We start from the raw sequence: 20364 nt of genomic DNA, 5'->3' as shown, positions 1-20364 counted from the left end.
AAACAATGCCAAGATATTTCCTGAAAGCGTTAATTTTAATAAGTCTACGGGAAGTACCCTAAATAAGCTGGAATATTATACTTAGATTTATCTAAAAAAAAAATTCAAACCGAATGTTTTATAACAGGAAATTCTCAATTCTCAATTATAAATTGAATTTTTTTTTTCAGGAAATTTGAACACATCAATGCACAAATTTAAAGTCGAACTGTACAACGATGAACATGAATTAGTATTTGCAGCTGCAATCGACAAGTTTTCTATACCTTATACGTTAAATATTGAAAGAATTGAAATGATCACGAAAATTGTCCTCATTGCAAGCGAGATTATGGCACTGTGTGAATTACAAGCCTTTGGTGGTAAACAGATGTGTACATTTAAAGAAAACATTTACATAAACACATACACAATACTATATGTGGTTACATGACAAATGATCCCGGACAAAATATCTCAGACAAAATATCTCACTAACAAATGATCTCAGAACAAATGATCTCAGAACAAATGATCTCATGAGAAATGATCTCACGGGCAAAAGATACCAGGACAAAATATATCAGGACAAACGATATCATGGACAAATGATCTCAGACAAAATATCTCAGACACAATATCTTACAGGGAAATTTGAATAGTATGTACGATGATTTTAGTTGATTTGAACTTTTTTTTATTGACAGTTAATATCGGTTGTTTACTTTTTTTAAGCATAATAGTAGTGAATAAAATGAATTTGCTAAACCTAACAAGCCATCAAAAGATTTATTAAACTTTGTCGTAGCATTTGATTCGAAAAAGTAAAAATTATAACAAACTTACTCCTTTAGCCTGAAAGGTAGATTAAATGATAATGTATAAAACAAATAAAGTAACGGTTGTTTTATACAACGTTAAGGTTCAGAACACGCGAAATATTTTTCAAAAATATGAATGGGTCTTCAGGTTTTATTCTTTCTTCATTTATCATGTTTATTTATCATGGTTTAAGTAATGGTGTTATTATCAACTTAATCCAACTAAATATAATTAAATTGGATTGTTTACAAAGAATACATATTCTATATTGTTACTTTGTTTCAATAAATATAACATGATTGACAGATTGCACGAATCGTAGATACGGCATAAACTGTAACCATATATGTATGACGACCTGCAAAAACCAAGAGTGCCAGTTTACAGGTGTTTGCAAATTGTGTGTTCCTGGACGATCTGGGGACTATTGTCTATATTGTAAGTGTCTTGAACAAACTTGCTTCACTGATAATGTGAGCAATATCTTTTAAAATATCTTTATATATTTAATAGAAAACTAAAACACATCGATTTAAACATATGAAATAACTCAAACACACATAACCCCATAACCACACACATAAAAACGCACACTCACACAAACTCACACTAAAACTTATATTTATACATACAGCTACATTTATACTACATACTTATATGTTTATGCTCATGTCTATGGTGTATGTGTGCGTGTGTAAGCATGCATGTGCCCGTGTTCACACGTGTGTTCATGTATAAATTTATACACATTCACACATAAACAAAGACTCAAACGTAGACACAATAATTGACATAGACAAAAACATAGACATAGACATCGACAAAGACATACATAGACAAAAACAGATACAGAAAAGAATTAGACATAGCTAAAGACATAGACATAAATATGTTTAAAAAATATGCACAAAAAATATTTTTTCAGCAAACACAACACATAAGTTGCCAAACAATACGGATGAGAACTTTAAGATACAACCACTGTTTTACTCCGAGCAACAAACCAGTTCACTGTCATGGGAGGAGCTTTTCGTTATCATTTTGGTCTTCATGCTTTGTCTTATTGCATTGATGCTTATTTTATCCAGTCGGTAATTTCTTTTTATTTCAATCTGTCGTTTTAATAATACATTAATTATAAATTAAATCGTTACTCTCTTACCCTTGGCATTACCTAATGAAAATTTGCTATTTTTATCTAGTACCTCAAATCCACGCCTAAATTTTACTCAAGAATAATCTTCTAAAATGGAAAACTAGGACCAAGGATTACTGAAAATATCGATGTTTATTGAATTTTAAAGAGATGTCTGATTCGTTGATATCTATAATGAATTGAAACATTCTGCTCCTGAACACTTTAACTAGTCGTAATTAGGTTCTAGAATGTTTTTGCCGTTTTGTTGAATTGATGTTTTCCGTATTCGTCAAAAACTCAACAATAATTAGTAAAGATCAAATCAGTATGTTTTGTTAAAAAATTAAGCCTTTTGTTTAGTTTCGATTTTATGTTTTTGCTCACTATAACTAATAAATACAAATGTAATATTTTTTCTAGACATTTTTGCAAATAAAACAACATGTCAAGTGTGTGCATATACTTGATTGTTTTACTTTAATATGATGTGTTGTTATTGACTAGGAGTGGCTTAGTCAATAGTCGGTTGTTTTAGACAGTAATAAGTATATTTTAGTTGCATCGAGTTTTAGGTTATTTAAAATTAATGTGTGTGCTGTTTCGCGCAATGTCATGTTGAGTCACTAGCTTGGTGTTGGCCTTTATTGGGGCCCTAGCGCAGTGTGTTAACTTCAATGTTATCAATAGGGATGTTGTATAGGTAGACCGATGGCTCGGGCTGCTCCTTGTGTAGGAAAGATTGATTCTACAATGAATTTGCTTTACACGTTATTTTTAAGTTGCTAGTTCTCAATTAGACAGTAGTTAGATAGATAAGCCTAGAAGGGTAGCGTTTAGTTACCCCCCCCCCCTTAGCAGGGCTTAAACGTATATCCAACCATATCATTGCCCATATCGCCCCTTACACTTTCATTTAATGTAAACTTATATATAACCATATCCTTGCCCAAATCACCATGAAACTCTCATTTAACGTAACCTTTTATCTAACCATATCCTTGTCCATTTCACCACTAAAACTCTCATTTAATGTAACTTTGTATCTAACCATATTCTTGTCAATATAAAAACCCCTAATAATTTCATTTAATATAACCTTATATTTAACCATATCCTTGTCCATATCACCACTAATATGTTCATTTAATCGAACATTATAACTAATCATATCCTTGCCCATATCGTCACTAATCAGTTCATTTAATGGAATCTTATATCTAACCATATCCTTGCCCATATCATCACTAATATGTTAATTTAATGTAACGTTATATCTAACTATATCCTTGCCCATATCACCACTAATATGTTCATTTAATGTAACCTTATATCTTACTATATCCTTGCCCCTATCACCACTATATGTTCATTTAATGTAACCTTATATCTAACCATATCCTTACCCATATCCATTAATATGTTCATTTAATGGAACCTTGTATCAAACCATATCCTTGCCCATATAACCACTAATAAGTTCATTTAATGGAACCTTATATCTAACCATATCCTTGCCCATATCAACACTAATATGTTCATTTAATGTAATTTTATATCTAACCTTATCCTTTGACATTGAATCGCATAGCATACTAGTAAAACTCAAAATTTCATCGTCAAGAACCTAGACATATTTCCTATAATCAACAACAAACTTTTAAAAAAAACTGTACCAGAAGCCTAACTCAGTTGGCATAAAAGAATTATGTAATCATACTAAAATTTAAAAAGTCTTTTTAAAAATATGGCAACCAAAAATTAAAGCCGTTTGGGAATCAATGATTACATGAATTTTTATATTTTTGTATCGAATATAAGCCGTTGAAAAGCCGTTTAGAATTACATTATCAATATATTCAAAAACTGCCCTCAACCTCTACTAGAATACAAGTAAGAACAGTTGATTTACATGATAAAAATACAAAATCGAGATATATGGTGTATAGCGTAGTATTGTATTTCTATTACATAATGTAACATTCCCAATCACCCCAACACCATGACTCTTTTAATCCAAAATAAAAATAAAAGTGTTTGCTAAAATACTATTATATTACTAGTAATTATTTATTTGACTATTTCTTGCCTTAATAAAACCGAAATAATTTTATACTTATTACACAAATGTTATAAAATATTCAATTGTGGTTGAAAATATGCTTTCTGGCAACAAACATTTGGAAGCATTTGAAACCAGTTTTTCAAGTCTATTGTTGTCGATTCTCTATATTGGCCTTAGCAGAATCCTAGGTTTAAGACTAACTAGACTACCCTTTATCTAGTTAGATAACTGTGGGTTTCGGGGGTCATCAATAAATGACATCACGTCTGTCACTAATCATCACAAAATAACCAGACCCCACATTCAAAAAGGCGTCACATCTCAGAAGTTTTGGTATTTTTAAAACACTGACTTCGTCTGAGCGTGGGTCTGACAACATAATCTTTTTCATATGCTGAGGTCACAAAAACAGGTCAACTCTACTTCACCTGCCCATTGTCCTCCCAACTCAGACATGTTTTTGTCTGTGAAAACACAGATTTTGTCTGAGCGTGAGTCTGACCACACTATCTCTTCATATGCTGTCGTCACAGGTGAACTTTACACCTACCCAACACTACTTCACCTGCCAAGTGTTCCGCCAAGTCTCAGACAACATCTTTTATCTTTTTAAAAAAGAAGATTCAGGCCAAGCATGGCTCTGACGACGCTATCCACGTTATATACTGAGGAAAAAGAAACAGGTGAACTCTACTTCACCTGCCCTGTATCCCGCTACGTTCCAATAGGCAAAGGCAACATTATCATTCACAACTAGAATCCATGTCACCCGCATGGTAAACTATAGCGCTAACCTCTTCGCTTTCTAAGTTAATAACTTATATATTTTACTTCTAAGCGGCGTAACAATCTACGCGAATCAGCCCTAGAATTAGATCTAGAATTGTTTCAAATTAAATGTATTGTATAATAAAATAAAAAGAAATGTTAAAACATAGATAATAGTGTTGAAACGTAATAAAATAGCAAACGGACGTATTGTTAAAGTTATAGCCGACAGAAAATTAGTTTAAGAATGCGTTAAACATCTGAATCTGCAACAAAATCTTGGAATGAAGTCGCCATTTATTGTACTAAAAATGAAACACATCATGTGACGTCACTATTCCCACAAAGTTTAGTCAATGTTTTAAAATTTTAAAATTAATGTGGTTAATCTACCTATGAATAAATCAATAAATTAATTAACGTCTTTAAATAAATTTGTGATTATCAGTCTGAAAACAAAAAATGTTCTCTACCTACATACTATTTTACAGTTTTGCATATAGCGTAGATCCTAAACAGTAGTTAATCAGACAAACAAACAAATAAATATTTAAACATATAAACAAACTTGAGTTTTAGTAGTATATAGATAATAGCATGTATTACAATGTTTATTTTATTTTTAAAGTATAGTAAGTATTCAAATGTAGCAAGTTTAAATAGTGATAAGTCTGCCTTTATAGCAGCATGATTCCACTTTTTCTTATGATAGTTGTATTGAGTTATTTTTTGTTTTTATTATTGAGACAGAAAAAAAGAAAATTCGACCTGTTAGTATACATGTTTATGCAAATATGAAAAACAAAATAAACCGGGAGTGATCTCCCCTAAACTTTCTCGAATTTTTTAGTATAAAACAACGGGATGGGAACTCGGGCTATAGACATGATTTTTAATCCAATTTAAATACTTTTTTAAAATAGAATAAAAATCTCATCGAAAAAAGAATTGCAAACCAAGTGAACGCCAAATAAAAAAAGTGCATAATAGTGCGCAATATTATTAGTACTTTATAAATTTAAATTATTTTTTTGAGAAATTGGAAATAGAAAAAATTACTACTTCCGGTCAACTTCCGATCAACAGAAATTACTCAAAATTTTGACAGAAGGTAGAAAATTAGATCTTGTACTTACAAGTGAAATTTCATATATCTATCTCAAATAGTATTCAAGTAATAGGCCTTTAAAAAATTCAAAGTAGAAAAAGTACTACTTCCGGTTATCGGAAATGGCTCAAAAGTTGTTACGGATCTACGATTTTTAAAGAATACTCATATATGAAATTTCATCAACTTAGCTGTAATGGTACTCAAGTTATCGTGTTTACAGACACACAGACACACAGACACTAAGTACTAATTTACGCTATTTCAGATTTATAAAGTACTATTAATATTCCGCACTATTATGCACATTTTATTTGGCGTTCACTGGTGTGCAATTATATTTTCTACGAGATTTTATTCTATTTTAAAAAGTTTAATTATTTAAAATGGATTAAAATTTATGTCTATATCTCGAGTTCCCATCTCCTGTTTTTTATATAAGAATATTCGAGATCACTCCCGGTTTATTTAAAATATTGCATAGTTTTAGTAAAACAGCATCTGGGTTGTTAAAAGTGTAATGGATGACCAAAAGCTATATAACCTGGGTTTTACTATGCATAGAATAGTGGACGATTTGTTGCCACAAATAGATATCTGACCCAAAACAAAGTAAGGCAACATTATTATCATTGCTATGGAACACTCAACCCCTACCTATCAAAGTAGAAATCAAAATATAAAAACACTTGATAACCGTATTTCTGACACAATGTTTATTTTATCTGTACATTTTAATTCAATTAAATATAAAGTGAAATACAGTTATTTTAATATGTTGACAACAATATTAAGTTGTATATTATTTTACGTAAGCTGTTTATTATAGAAGTGTATCCTTATGTGACATTTGTTACAAGTAACACATTACAACACTTGACACTATTACACATTACATTCCTATACTACTTTACACACTGCAACCCCTTACACTGCTGCTAAACATTACATACCTATACCAAATGGCTAGTTTCTTTTTTAAATATAGAGGAATTTAATTATTCAGATATTATTATCATAAATTAGAACGTGGTAAACCCAGAATACATGCAATGCGCCATGCAAATGTTGAGAGAAACCAAGTTAAATTTCGAAAGTTATCATTTCATTGAACTTTACTACCAATCATACTTCGTTCACCAGAAGTGATTACCTGCGATGAAATCTTGAGTCACTTAGTCGATCTACTGCGATGTAATTTAAACGGTTGTATAACTAAATGTCTTAATTAAAAAATAATAATTTAATTTAAAGATTGTTTAACGATTGCTATCACTTAGTAAAGTTCCCTTTTCGAATCCAACGGTCCATAGGGCAAGTGAAGTTGAGTTCTGTGATCTCGATATATGAAGAGATAGTGTGGTCAGCACTGTGTCCAGCCTCCTTTACTCTCACCAACGTGAGTTAATGTACCTATCAGACACAGGGACGTTAGCAATCTAGAGTGCTACCAATAGTCCTTGTCATCCCGAAGTATTTTATCTAAATAATTATGTAGAGTAAGCTGGCTTGCATAGTTTTGGTCATGCGATTTTGAGAAAACTAGTTTTTTTTAAAGATAAATAATGCAGTGAAAATGATGTATATTGTTATTAAAATAATCTTTTTTCTAACTTTTGGAATGCATACTTACTTGTCACTAAGTCACATAAAATAATTTACTTTAAGTATGTTGTCAGATAATTACCTTACATTAGGTACATACATTGTTGTAGACACCAAGTTCATGTTAAAAGTTTAGATAATGTGATTTAAAATTACTTAGGATTATAAATGAATTTACGAGAAATCTGCTGTAAAAATACTAATTAGTAGAATTGATTTTCATATAAAACTGACTTGACATGTTTTATTTGCAAAAATGTCTAGAAAAAATATTACATTTGTATTATTTAGTTATAATGAGCAAAAACATAAAATCGAAAATAAACAAAATGCTTAATTTTTAACAAAAGATACTTATTTAACTTGATCTTTAATAATTATTGTTGAGTTTTTGTCGTATTCGGAAAACATCAATTCAACAAAACGGCAAAACATTCTAGAACATAATTACGACTAGTTAAGTGTTCAGGAGCAGAATGTTTCAATTCACTATAGATATAAACGAATCAGACATCTCTTTTTTAAATTCAATAAATATCGGTATTTTAAGTAATCCTTGGTCCTAGGTTCCCATTTAAGAAGATTATTCTTGAGTAGAATTTAGGCGTGGATTTGAGGTACTAGATAAAAATAGCAAATTTTCATTAGGTAATGCCAAGGGTAAGAGAGTAACGATTTAATTTATAATTAATGTATTATTAAAACGACAGATTGAAATAAAAGAAAATTACCGACTGAATAAAATAAGCATCAATGCAAAAAGACAAAGTGTGAAGACCAAAATGATAACGAAAAGCTCCTCCCATGACAGTGAACTGGGTTGTTGCTCGGAGTATAACAGTGGTTGTATCGTAACGTTCTCATCCATATTGTTTGGCAACGTAAATGTTGTGTTTGCTAAAAAAAAAATTTTTTTTGTCAAATATTTTTTATATATATTTATGTCTATGTCTTTAGCTATGTCTAATTCTTTTGTCTATTTCTGTTTTGTCTATGTATGTCTTTGGCGATGTATATGTCTATGTTTATGTATACACATCGATATATATATATATATATATATATATATATATATATATATATATATATATATATATGTCTGCGTCCATGTCTTTGTATTTTTGCGTCTGTGCGTCTGCCTATGTGAATGTGTATAAATGTATACATGCATACTCGTGTGAACACGGGCACATTTATGGTCACACACGCACACATACACCATAGACATGAGCATATACCTATAAGTATGTAGTATAAATGTAACTGTATGTAAAAATATAAGTGTAAGTGTGAGTGTGTGTGAGTGTGTGTTTGTATGTTTGTGGGTATTGGATTATGTGTGTTTGAGTTATTTCATATGTTGAAATCGATTTGTTTTAGTTTTCTAAGAAATATATAAAGATATTTTAAAATATATTGCTCACACTATCAGTGAAGCAAGTTTGTTCAAGACACTTACAATATAGACAATAGTCCCCAGTTCGTCCTGGAACACACAATTTGCAAACACCTGTAAACTGGCACTCTTGGTTTTTGCAGGTCGTCATACATATGTGGTCACAATTTATGCCGTATCTACGATTCGTACAATCTGTCAATCAAGTTATATTTACTGATATAAAGTAACAATGTAGAATATGTATTCTTTGTACACAATCAAATTTAATTGTATTTAGTTCGATTAAGTTGATAAATACACCATTACTTAAACAATAATTAAATGAACAATGCAGAGCAAAGCAGAGCAAAGCAGAGCAAAGCAGAGCAAAGCAGAGCAAAGGAGAGCAAAGCAGAGCAAAGCAGAGCAAAGCAGAGCAAAGCAGAGCAAAGCAGAGCAAAGCAGAGCAAAGCAGAGCAGAGCATAGCATAGCATAGCATAGCATAGCATAGCATAGCATAGCATAGCATAGCATAGCATAGCATAGCATAGCATAGCATAGCATAGCATAGCATAGCATAGCATAGCATAGCATAGCATAGCATAGCATAGCATAGCATAGCATAGCATAGCATAGCATAGCATAGCACAGCATAGCACAGCATAGCACAGCATAGCACAGCATAGCACAGCACAGCACAGCACAGCACAGCACAGCACAGCACAGAATAGCACAGCATAGCATAGCATAGCATAGCACAGCATAGCATAGCATAGCATAGCATAGCATAGCATAGCATAGCATAGCATAGCATAGCATAGCATAGCATAGCATAGCATAGCATAGCATAGCATAGCATAGCATAACATTATATATATATATATATATATATATATATATATATATATATATATATATATATATATATATATATATACATATATATATATATATATATATATATATATATATATAAAATTGTGTATGTGTTTTACAAAGTTTTTTTTCAAATGTACACATCTGTTTACCACCAAAGGCTTGTAATTCACACAGTGCCATTATCTCGCTTGCAATGAGTACAATTTTCGTGACAATTTCAATTCTTCCAATATTTAACGTATAAGGGATAGAAAACTTGTCGATTGCAGTTGTAAATACTAATTCATGTTCATCGTTGTACAGTTCGACTTTAAATTTGTGCATTGATGTGTTCAAATTTCCTGAAAAAATTTCTTTATAATTGAGAATTGAAAATTATCTGTTATAATATATTAGGTATTATTTTTTTTTATTTTTAGACAAATCTAATTATATTATTTCAGTTTCTTTAGGGCACTCCCCGTAGACTTATTAAAGTTAACGCTTTCCGGAAATATCGTGGCATGGTTTCAAAATTACTAAGTAGCAATAATTTTTGTTATAAACATAGAAAAAATTACCAAAACTTTCTCAAACTATAATAATAATATATAGCCGGAACTAAAAGAATAACATGTTATAAAATTTGTAAATATTTTATATGTTAAAAAATCTGATCTAACTTCTAATTATCATACAAATATGAATATTATTTGCATTTCTGTGTGTCTGGAGTTTCCGCATTGCAACACTAGTAATCTGATCGCCATTAAAGCATCGGAAAGTTGTTACAAACATTCCACGTCTAAAAATATCTATTGGAAATTCATTAATGAACAACTAAAATCATTAATTAAAGACTAGATTTGGAGAGCCTATGCTGATGACATAGATAAATGTATTTTAACTTAGTAAAAATCTGATTAATTCGTGTACCAAACGGAGAAAGAAAACATATTGTGTATCTGCAAGCTCAAGAATAAATTAATTACATACAAATGAAATGTTTCCCATATTTAAATGGACGTTGTATTAAAAATATACGATATCAAATAGAATGACTATTGTCATTGAAGTCCCTTCTTTCTTTTGGTAGCAGTAAATACGCGACTGATAAGAAAATAAGACTAGATGTGTTGAAAATAGGTTTAGTTCTAAAAATTCTAATTCATTACAAAGCGATAATTTTAAGCTCCGGTTGTTGTAGATAGTATTTTACAAAGATTTTATAACCTTTGTTTTTTATTTAGAAACATTGTTCAGTTAAAGGATAACAAATATGTTTGCATATTTTTTAAATGATTCGCTTCATACATAGCTGTAAGGTAATAATTACTATTTTGAAAAGTTAAACAGTGTGACTTTTATTTCTTTTTTTTTGGGGAATTAAATTTCTTTCCCTCAGTTTTAGAGATAGATTAAAATTAAAATACTGAATAAACATTTTAAAATTGTATTTTCAATAAGCCAGAATATAAATATAAGCATTTTAGGTTGTAAAACGGGTACTATTTTAAGTATCAATTTTTTGAAAACGTTTGCAAAATTAGGCAGTTCTCTTAGTTTATTATACCATTGCAAGAAATACAAATTCTTACCAGTGGTAAAAATTAAAATTTGAAATATTACTCTCGGCCAATCAAAGTTAGATTCCCAAATGATCTCTTGCCCTGGTTTAATAATGGTGAAACAATCGATGTCTTCTTCTTCATTATCGAACACCCCTAGCAAGTCTGTATTATTCAGCGGAATACGTAGACCATTCGAGTGAATTTCTATGCGTGACTCTTTTATAACATTTCTTCCTGTTTAGATGTTACATTGAGTTTTTGAGCATTTTCAAAAATATAATCAATTATAAATTACATTGTAGATTTTTTTAAAAAATCACTTATGATTTAATAATAATTCTAATAATAATGCTAATAATAACAATAATAATAACATTATTATTATTATTATTATTATTATTATTCTTATTATTATTATTATTATTATTATTATTATTATTATTATTATTATTATTAATACTAATACTAATACTAATACTAATGCTAATGCTAATGCTAATGCTAATGCTAATGCTAACGCTAATGCTAACGCTAACGCTAACGCTAACGCTAACGCTAACGCTAACGCTAACGCTAACGTTAACCCTAACGCTAACGCTAACGCTAACGCTAACGCTAACGCTAACACTAACACTAACACTAACGCTAATACTAATGCTAATACTAATACTAATACTAATACTAATACTAATACTAATACTAATACTAATACTAATACTAATACTAATACTAATACTAATACTAATACTAATACTAATACTAATACTAATACTAATACTAATACTAATACTAATACTATTAAGTACTTATTATTTCATCAATTCGAATAAAATTAATTTTTAAAACTACTCACCGCCGTATAATCTGACTTGACAAACGGAAACAAATGAAGTAAAGTTTATGTTTATTTCAGTCACAAATCTATCTTTGACACAATCGATCCCCATAGTAAAACTATCGATCCAGTAGGTCAATATCTTTTCACATTTTATTATGATTCCATCCAATGATTTCAATGAGACAGTTACATTGACAAGGGTGCCTAAAGTATAATTAGAAGAAGTATAAAGTTATTGCATTAAAACACATTATTTCTCTATATAGTGTAAGGTATTTTTCCGAATGTGTCTAAAAAGACGTTTGCCCGATTGCCACAATATCCCACCTACAAAATGTAGACCGCAGTGCTAAAAAATATTTTAAAATACCAACTCATGTGAATCTCGTTTGAACTTTTTTTTTCTGTGTTTAATAAAGCTTTTAAAATCCTAAAGCGGGAGTGAGGACCCTTAAACGTTCTTGTATACTCTAACATAAGAGTAGTTGTTAGGATAGAATTTCTTGTTACTCAGGTTGTCGCGAAGAAAGGTAAAGCAGTGTCAAGGAGGCCATATATACATTGAACTTCCTACGCTCGATGAAGAATCGAATCGCATTTTTCTTACATGGTAATATAAGAATGTATAACATAAATCCGAGGACAGTAATGCTTTATAGTTAGGAGACCTGAATAGTAACACAGTCAAATAACAACAGACTTATTCGTTCACAAAAAGATGTCTACGTCAAAGACTTAAAATTGCCAGAAATGTCCAGCAACGACCTTTGTCAAATCAAATTCGATTGACAGGGTTGTTTTAGCCCGTGTATGGTGATGACACGCCAACATAGCAAGACAAGTACAGAGTTAGAAATACGAGGGGGGGTGGCGAAAGTAGGCTAGCCTTAGTGATATATATATATATATATATATATATATATATATATATATATATATATATATATATATATATATATATATATACTAGCTGCATACCCGTGCTCCGCCACGGTAAATCTTTTTTAAATGTACCAACTTGAGAACAGAACAGAACAAAACAAACAAAAACACAAGCACAAACACAAACACAAGCACAAACAAAACACAACCACAACACAAACACAACACAACCACAACACAATTACAACACAACCACAACACAACTACAACACAACCACAACATTAGAGTCCGCGCCCAAAGAGAGCCTCTCCAGCATTAAAAAATTCAAGTCACATAAATAGATCCCAGTGGTGTAGCGAGGGCGGGTGTCACCCGGGGCGGCACTTAATGGTGTCACCCCCCCCCCCCCAGAGGCGTAGCGACCATTTCCGGCGCCCGGGGACACACTTTCAATTTTCGATTTGCACCCCCCCTCCTCAAACTTTCGATTTCCATTTCCCACTCCACTATTGTCGGGATTTGTCAAATTTGCTCTTAAACGACTTTTTAACACTGTAAATCTTTTTTAAGTGTACCAACTTGGGAACAGAACAAAACTAAACACAACACAAATGAATGCAAAAAAACACGAACGAAAAAACTAACACAACACTCATAACATAAACACAATTTAAATGCAATCATAAAGGCATATTGCTCACAGTCTAGCCCGTAGCGCCCTTTCTGAGCGCCGGAAGACGCGCCTGACTCAGTGAATGACTACAAAACAGAGGCGAAGCGACCCTTCCCGACGTCCGGGGACTAACTTTCGATATGCATCCCCCCCCCCCCACCCCACCCTTAAACTTTTGATTTGCAATCCCTCCCGCTCAAACTTTTGATTTGCACCCCTTCAAACTTTCGATTTTCACCCCCTTCTCCCCCGCAAATTTTCAATGTTTTTCCAACCCATTCTGGCGCCTCCTGAGGTCGGCGCCCGGGGACATATGCCCCCCCCCCCTCTGGCTACGCCTCTGCTATAAAACCCCTTGCTTGTCCGAAAGATAGAATAATAATTATTAAACAGGACATTCAGTGTATACAATAAATAATAGGCAGCATTTAAAATATCCATATTTTATCTACCATATTGCACGTTATCAATTCACGCCTTTTTTCAGTACTTTAAATTTTAAACATTTACAATAGTTTCATAACTAAAACCAGTGCGCACCCAATGAACGGGTTCCATGACAAATGATCTCAGGACAAATGATCTCAGACAAAATATCTCAGACAAAATATCTCACGGACAAATGATCTCAGGACAAAAGATACCAGGACAAAATATATCAGGACAAATGATACCATTGACAATTGATCTCAGACAAAATATCTCAGACACAATATCTCAGACAAAATATCTCACATCGAAATTTTAATAGTATGTACGATGATTTTAGTTTATTTGAATTTTTTTTTATCAATATGGATTTGTCTACTTTTTTTTACGCATAATAATTGTGAATAAAATGAATTTGTTAAACTTAACAAACCATCGACAGATGTATTAAACTTTGTAGTAGTATTTGATTTGAAAAAGTAAAAATTATAACAAACCTACATTTTTAGCCTAAAAGGTATAAAAAATGTTAATGTATAAAACAAATAAAGTAACGGTAGCTATACAACACTAATGTTCATAACAGGCGAAATATTTTTCAAAAATGTGAATAAGTCTTCAGGTTCGTAACGTAAAACTGTTGCTTTTATTGCATCATCAACACAAACATAACGTTTACGTTTATTTTGCTGGTAGGTACATCGTTATGATCACTCCTCTCCAAACTATGAGATCATGTATTGTTTGAACACTTGCTCGACATGTTCTAATTTCACATTTCCAATTCTCTTTGCGTGATTATGGCTTTTATAAACATAAATTTACAAGAAACTAATGACCTAAACCCTTTCTGCGAGGTAACGAAAGAGACCATAGCTGATTAAGTACCACCGATACTACTTCGTTTACTTGCACACTACGACAAACTTAGCTCCACTATGACCGCTGCCAGTTAAATAAGCATTTGTCACCTTATCACTAAGGTGTGACCGACGCATAACTATTGACTTTAGATGGTAGTTGAATTGTCCATGGAGGGCGGATGTCTTTCCCTTAAGGCATGTCTCTGCCATCAAAGCGGGCTGCCACCTTGATACGAAGGTGTGTCTTTATTGCTATTTCATTTCGTTTGATCTAGTTTCGTCCACTTAAAAAGGTAGAATTGTCACATGTTTGGCTAGTCCACCTATGCTGTATATCGAAACATTTCTTTAAACTTCGCGCACTATATTACTAATACTAACTTTAAAATGTTTAAAGCAATATGACAAATTTATTCAGCTAAAATTTCTTACAATTATTATATAGGCCTATAAACAATATTAAACATAATAAGCAAAACCATATGACAGTCAATACAAAAAAAAACCATCAACTAAAATCATCCAAATACACTATTAAAATTTTGCTGTGAGATATTTTGTCTGAGATATTTTGTCTGAGATCAATTGTCCATGGTATCATTTGTCCTGATATATTTTGTCCTGGCATCTTTTGTCCGTGAGATCAATTATCCTTGAGATCATTTGTCCTGAGATCATTTGTCCTGAGATCATTTGTCCGTGAGATATTTTGTCTGAGATATTTTGTCTGAGATCATTTGTCCTGAGATAATTTGTCCTGTCACCAATGAACGTGATGACGCGTCTATAATAGTGCGAATAGTTGATTGAAAATTATAAGTAGTAAATAAATAAAATATTGTCTTTTATCAATCCATGCTAATTATTATTTTTCTAACAAAATTTCCTCTTACACATCCGCATAATTTGCGTTCACATTTTGCTAATTATATTATTGCAAGCCTAATTCCTTCTAGGACGTCCGTAAATGTGCATTAACATTTTTTTATTAGCGTGAGTTTATTTTATTTTTAAATTACACCCCTTGTCAAAATTAGAAAAAAGAGTTTCATTAATTTGATTAAAAAGTAGAAAACAAATGCTATACATCACAATAATGCAAGCGATCACTCTACTATAAGCGATCAAAAACGCGGAGAGCCGTGATTTTCTTAAAGTTTCTAATACTGTTGACTCTCTACAAGCTCCCTAATAAAAGTCAATAGTATTATCTAATCAATAGTAATATAACTTTTACTTCGGCGCCCCACGTTTTTGATCGCTTATAGTAGAGTGATCGTTTGCATTATTGTGATGTATAGCATTTGTTTTCTACTTTTTAGTTCAATCAGAAAACGTGGGTTTTTAATTTTTTTTTTAATGATTATTATTTCTACCCTACTGTTATTACGTTATGAAAATGTATCCACTTTTCTAGGTATCTAAACGAAAGTGATATTTGACATTGATAATTTTAATATGTTTTAGGAATGTGGGTGTATTGAATATTTATTTGATGTTATGCGAAACATTAAAAACAGTGGCATTTATAAAAAAAATTTATCTCGTTATATAAACAAACCCTACTCTATCACTTATAAAGCGCTGCATGGTGCGATGTTTAGTTTTATGGTGACTAGCTTACCATCCATAATCCTTCAATACAAAACGTTAAAATAAAAAAAAAAAAAAAAAAATGGTTCCAAACACCTATAGCGATGACGGAAGGACTGACACACTACTTGCCCGCTTATATTATAGATATTATATTATATATACCCTCAGGTCGTATACCTGAAAGTTGTTTTTCAGAATTAACGTTTGCTTTAATGCGCCTTGGTCTGACTAGTTACCAAATGGGCTTTTGCCATAATAGGAAATCAGCCCGCATTTTTTTTTAAACTTACTTTTTTCTTGGAAGCTGATCATTAGAGATTTAAAATATACTTCATCGATAAACTTCATTTGAATATTATTAGCTTCGGAACAAATTTCGGCTTTTAGAAATCCGAATGGAAGCGTTTCATTTTTCATAGAGGTAAGCTCTCCTAAATAAAAAAAACATTTAAAATAAACAAATATATATATATATATATATATATATATGTATGCATATACGTGTATATATATATATATATATATATATATATATATATATATATATATATATATGTATGTATGTATGTATGTATGTATGTACGTATGTATATATAGAATTATATATATATATATATGTATATACGAATGTATATATATAATTATATATATATATATATATATATATATATATATATATATATATAGATAGATATATATATATATATATATAGATAGATATAGATATAGATATATATTGGCCGTTTTACGGTCTTCGTATGCCTCAATCTGCACTATTTGCATTTGTAACTAGGCAACTGCTAAATCTTTTAGTGAATATTCTTAAAACTTCTTGGTAGAGATATTTTATATTACAAATCACAACCATACAATAATACCATCATAATTAATGCCATGTATTATAGTGTCCAAGGTAGATTTAGAGAAGTGGACACATCACACATTAGCAAAATGAGTCTCATTTGCTTTCCACAGCATAAACTTAATTTAGTTAACTATAATAGCTACGCTATTCCGTCTCTCTGACTGTCTTTCTGTCTGTCGGGAACGCTCTGCATAAAACACAAGAAAATTTAAAACATTGCATAGTGAAGGTTTCAAAACGAAACGAAATATTTACAGTTCGAAAGATGGAAAAGTAAACACAATAAAATGACTTCATAGATTCTAGTGTAATCAGAGTTAAAAAGCCATTGCCGAAAAAATACTCAAAACTAATGACGCCATCGATACTTGATAATAAATACACTAACATTACCACCTAATTTATTTGTCTTCTCTTACAAGTAGTTTGTGTACAGAGTTTCTTTTAGGAGTCTGATAACTTCGCTAAAATGTATCAAGATTTGATAAACATATCTTCTAATATAATTTGTCAACGGGATTGCAATTAGGGTATACCTCGTTAATAAAAAATAAAAAAATATAAATATTATTTCCATTCAATTAGGTTTGTTTTCTTCAAATATTATATAAAACTAAATTAAATTATTGCATTGGAAGTACGCCTATTTACATTTATAGACACTTTTACGAAATAAGTGATGTAGAGTAAAGATTAAATACTGCGTTTTTTAATTCTTGTATCAGTGTATGTAATTTCAGTGTTTATGAATCATAATGCATGATACTCACTGTAAAGGCAATGAGGACCATACCAGTCCTCCATACAACCATCAAAAGAAGAAATATCTGGCAATGAAAATATTTTAAAATTAATATATTAAGGAATCTGTAACAAAAATTGTTTTACAGTGTTTCATATGAAATTTCTTTTAGTTGCGTTAATATTTCCTACATTCACTATTAGTACTATAACTTATGTGCGTTAATGGATTATTCCTACTTTTAACAATTCCAGCAAAATTTTGCAATGGACACTAAGTGCTTAGACCACCAGGTGGTTTATCCACAACGGAGCTGCGACCGCTTTTGTAATTTTGATGATTTATAATATTAATGTATATTAATTTTGCATGGGACTCCATGTGTAATGAGTACGATTCTATATCTACTATATCTAAAGAGGACGGTTTTTGTTAATTACCCTTAAATTACATCAGGTACTTACAGGTAAGTTTGTAAACTGTATCTTGTGATTTGTAATTGAGTCCACCATAATATTTATTTTGATGTGAAAAACTAAAAAAACTGCCAGTTTCCCAACCATAGTAATTTCATGCTTATCCTTATTGATATGTACCACTTTTTTATTTGTAAATAAGCTACTCGTCGTTAAAATCTTTTAAAACCAGCTTTTATTTGTTAAGCAATATTTACTTTTGCATCTTCCATGGCGTGTCCAGAGCTGGTTAGCTTGACAAGTTATAGTTCTTTTACCTTGACCTTTGTAGCCAGTATTACATAACATTAAGCAAACACCTTCAAATTCATGGAGGCAAGCGCTCCAGTGGCCATTGGTTATAATTGGCGGTGGATCACACGGAACTTCTGTAAAATGTAAATTAAATAATTAGCTCAAACGATTAATGATTACAAGTAGTCAAAAATTATCTACCCGATGATATGAAACAATCAGAAATTATAGTTATCTAACACACTAAACATCAATGTGTTAGATCTTTTTACTTTTTAGTCATAAATAACGTTTAAGTGAAATCTATGTATTAAACTCAATTTCTAAGTAAATCAATGTGTATGGTAGCGTGTAAAATAAACCGGGAGTGATCTTTTCTAAACTTTCTCGAATATTCTTATATAATACTACGGGGGACGGCACCTCGGGATATAGATATGATTTTTAATCCATGTTTAATTATTTAAACTTTTTAACATCGAACACAATCTCGAAGAAAAAAGAATTGCGCACCAAGTGCATGGCTAGCAATATGTGTTTAATTGTACGGAATATTATTAATAGATTATAAATTCACATGCTTTTTTTAATTTTTTTTAGAAATTGGAAAAAGCGTAAATTACTACTTTCGGTCTACGGAAATTCTTCAAATTTGACAGAGATTTGCTTTTTACTTATATGTGAAATTTTGTTTATCTATCTGAAAAAGTGATCATGTATTAAACTTTTGAAAAACTAGAAGTAGAATAAGTCCCATCTTCGGTTATCGGAAATCGCTGAAATGTTAATACAAAACTACAAATTTGAGATAATACTAATTTATGAAATTTTATCAACCTAGCTATAAATGTACTCAAGTTGTCTTGTTTACAGATATACATGTACACAAACATACAGACATAAGGACAAAGTCCAGTTTTATTCGATTACTCATAAAACGCCGAAATTTTGATGTATCTCGATTTATAAATTTTGCTTGATAAAAATAAGTCCCAAATACTCCGTATGTGATGAATTACTGAGGTGTAAAACGAAGAAAACTGTCAAAATTTCATGTGACTTTTGTGCACGATTACAATACTTCCTCTATACTTCTGTATACGAGAAATCAAAAATAATTATTTGCAAATTTTGGTATTTTTGTTGTTGTAGTGTTAGCTAAATACCATGAGATTTCTTCCAGAAAATTGGCACAATTTAAATTTTAGTATATGCATTACAACACGTTATATTTCGATAATTATGGTTTTAGAAACTCGGATATGGTTTGTGATAGGAATGGTGTTTTGTTAACGAAAAATGGTTAGTTTGTGTTTTCCTACTTGAGCCACAGTCATCTCGTTTGTATCCCACAGCACAGCCTGATGGACATGCCCCAGTAGATGGCATACAGGAATCTGTAACATTTCTACAATGACATTTTCTGTTGCATTCTAGACCAAAATATTGGTGTTCACACTTGTTATCTAAATAGC

At 31.0% G+C, this 20364-nt stretch overlaps 1 protein-coding gene across 1 annotated transcript in view; it reads left to right on the top strand.

The window, feature by feature from the left end:
• The window catches only part of LOC131940224 (uncharacterized), an 8981-nt gene extending 6722 nt beyond the window's left edge, over positions 1–2259 (top strand). Inside the window, exons 9-12 of the mRNA XM_059298852.1 lie at positions 171–362; positions 1108–1239; positions 1727–1892; positions 2004–2259. Coding sequence (XP_059154835.1) covers positions 171–362; positions 1108–1239; positions 1727–1892; positions 2004–2040 — 527 coding nt within the window. The 3' untranslated portion in view covers positions 2041–2259. The remainder of the gene's footprint in view (positions 1–170; positions 363–1107; positions 1240–1726; positions 1893–2003) is intronic.
• Positions 2260–20364: the final 18105 nt, after the last annotated feature.

Source organism: Physella acuta, unplaced genomic scaffold (assembly GCF_028476545.2).
Source record: "Physella acuta isolate Inbredline_101_S28 unplaced genomic scaffold, ASM2847654v3 ptg000312l, whole genome shotgun sequence".
NCBI classification, from domain to species: domain Eukaryota; kingdom Metazoa; phylum Mollusca; class Gastropoda; family Physidae; genus Physella; species Physella acuta.
Note: the sequence above shows the minus strand (reverse complement) of the source record. Positions and strands in the feature narration are given on the sequence as shown.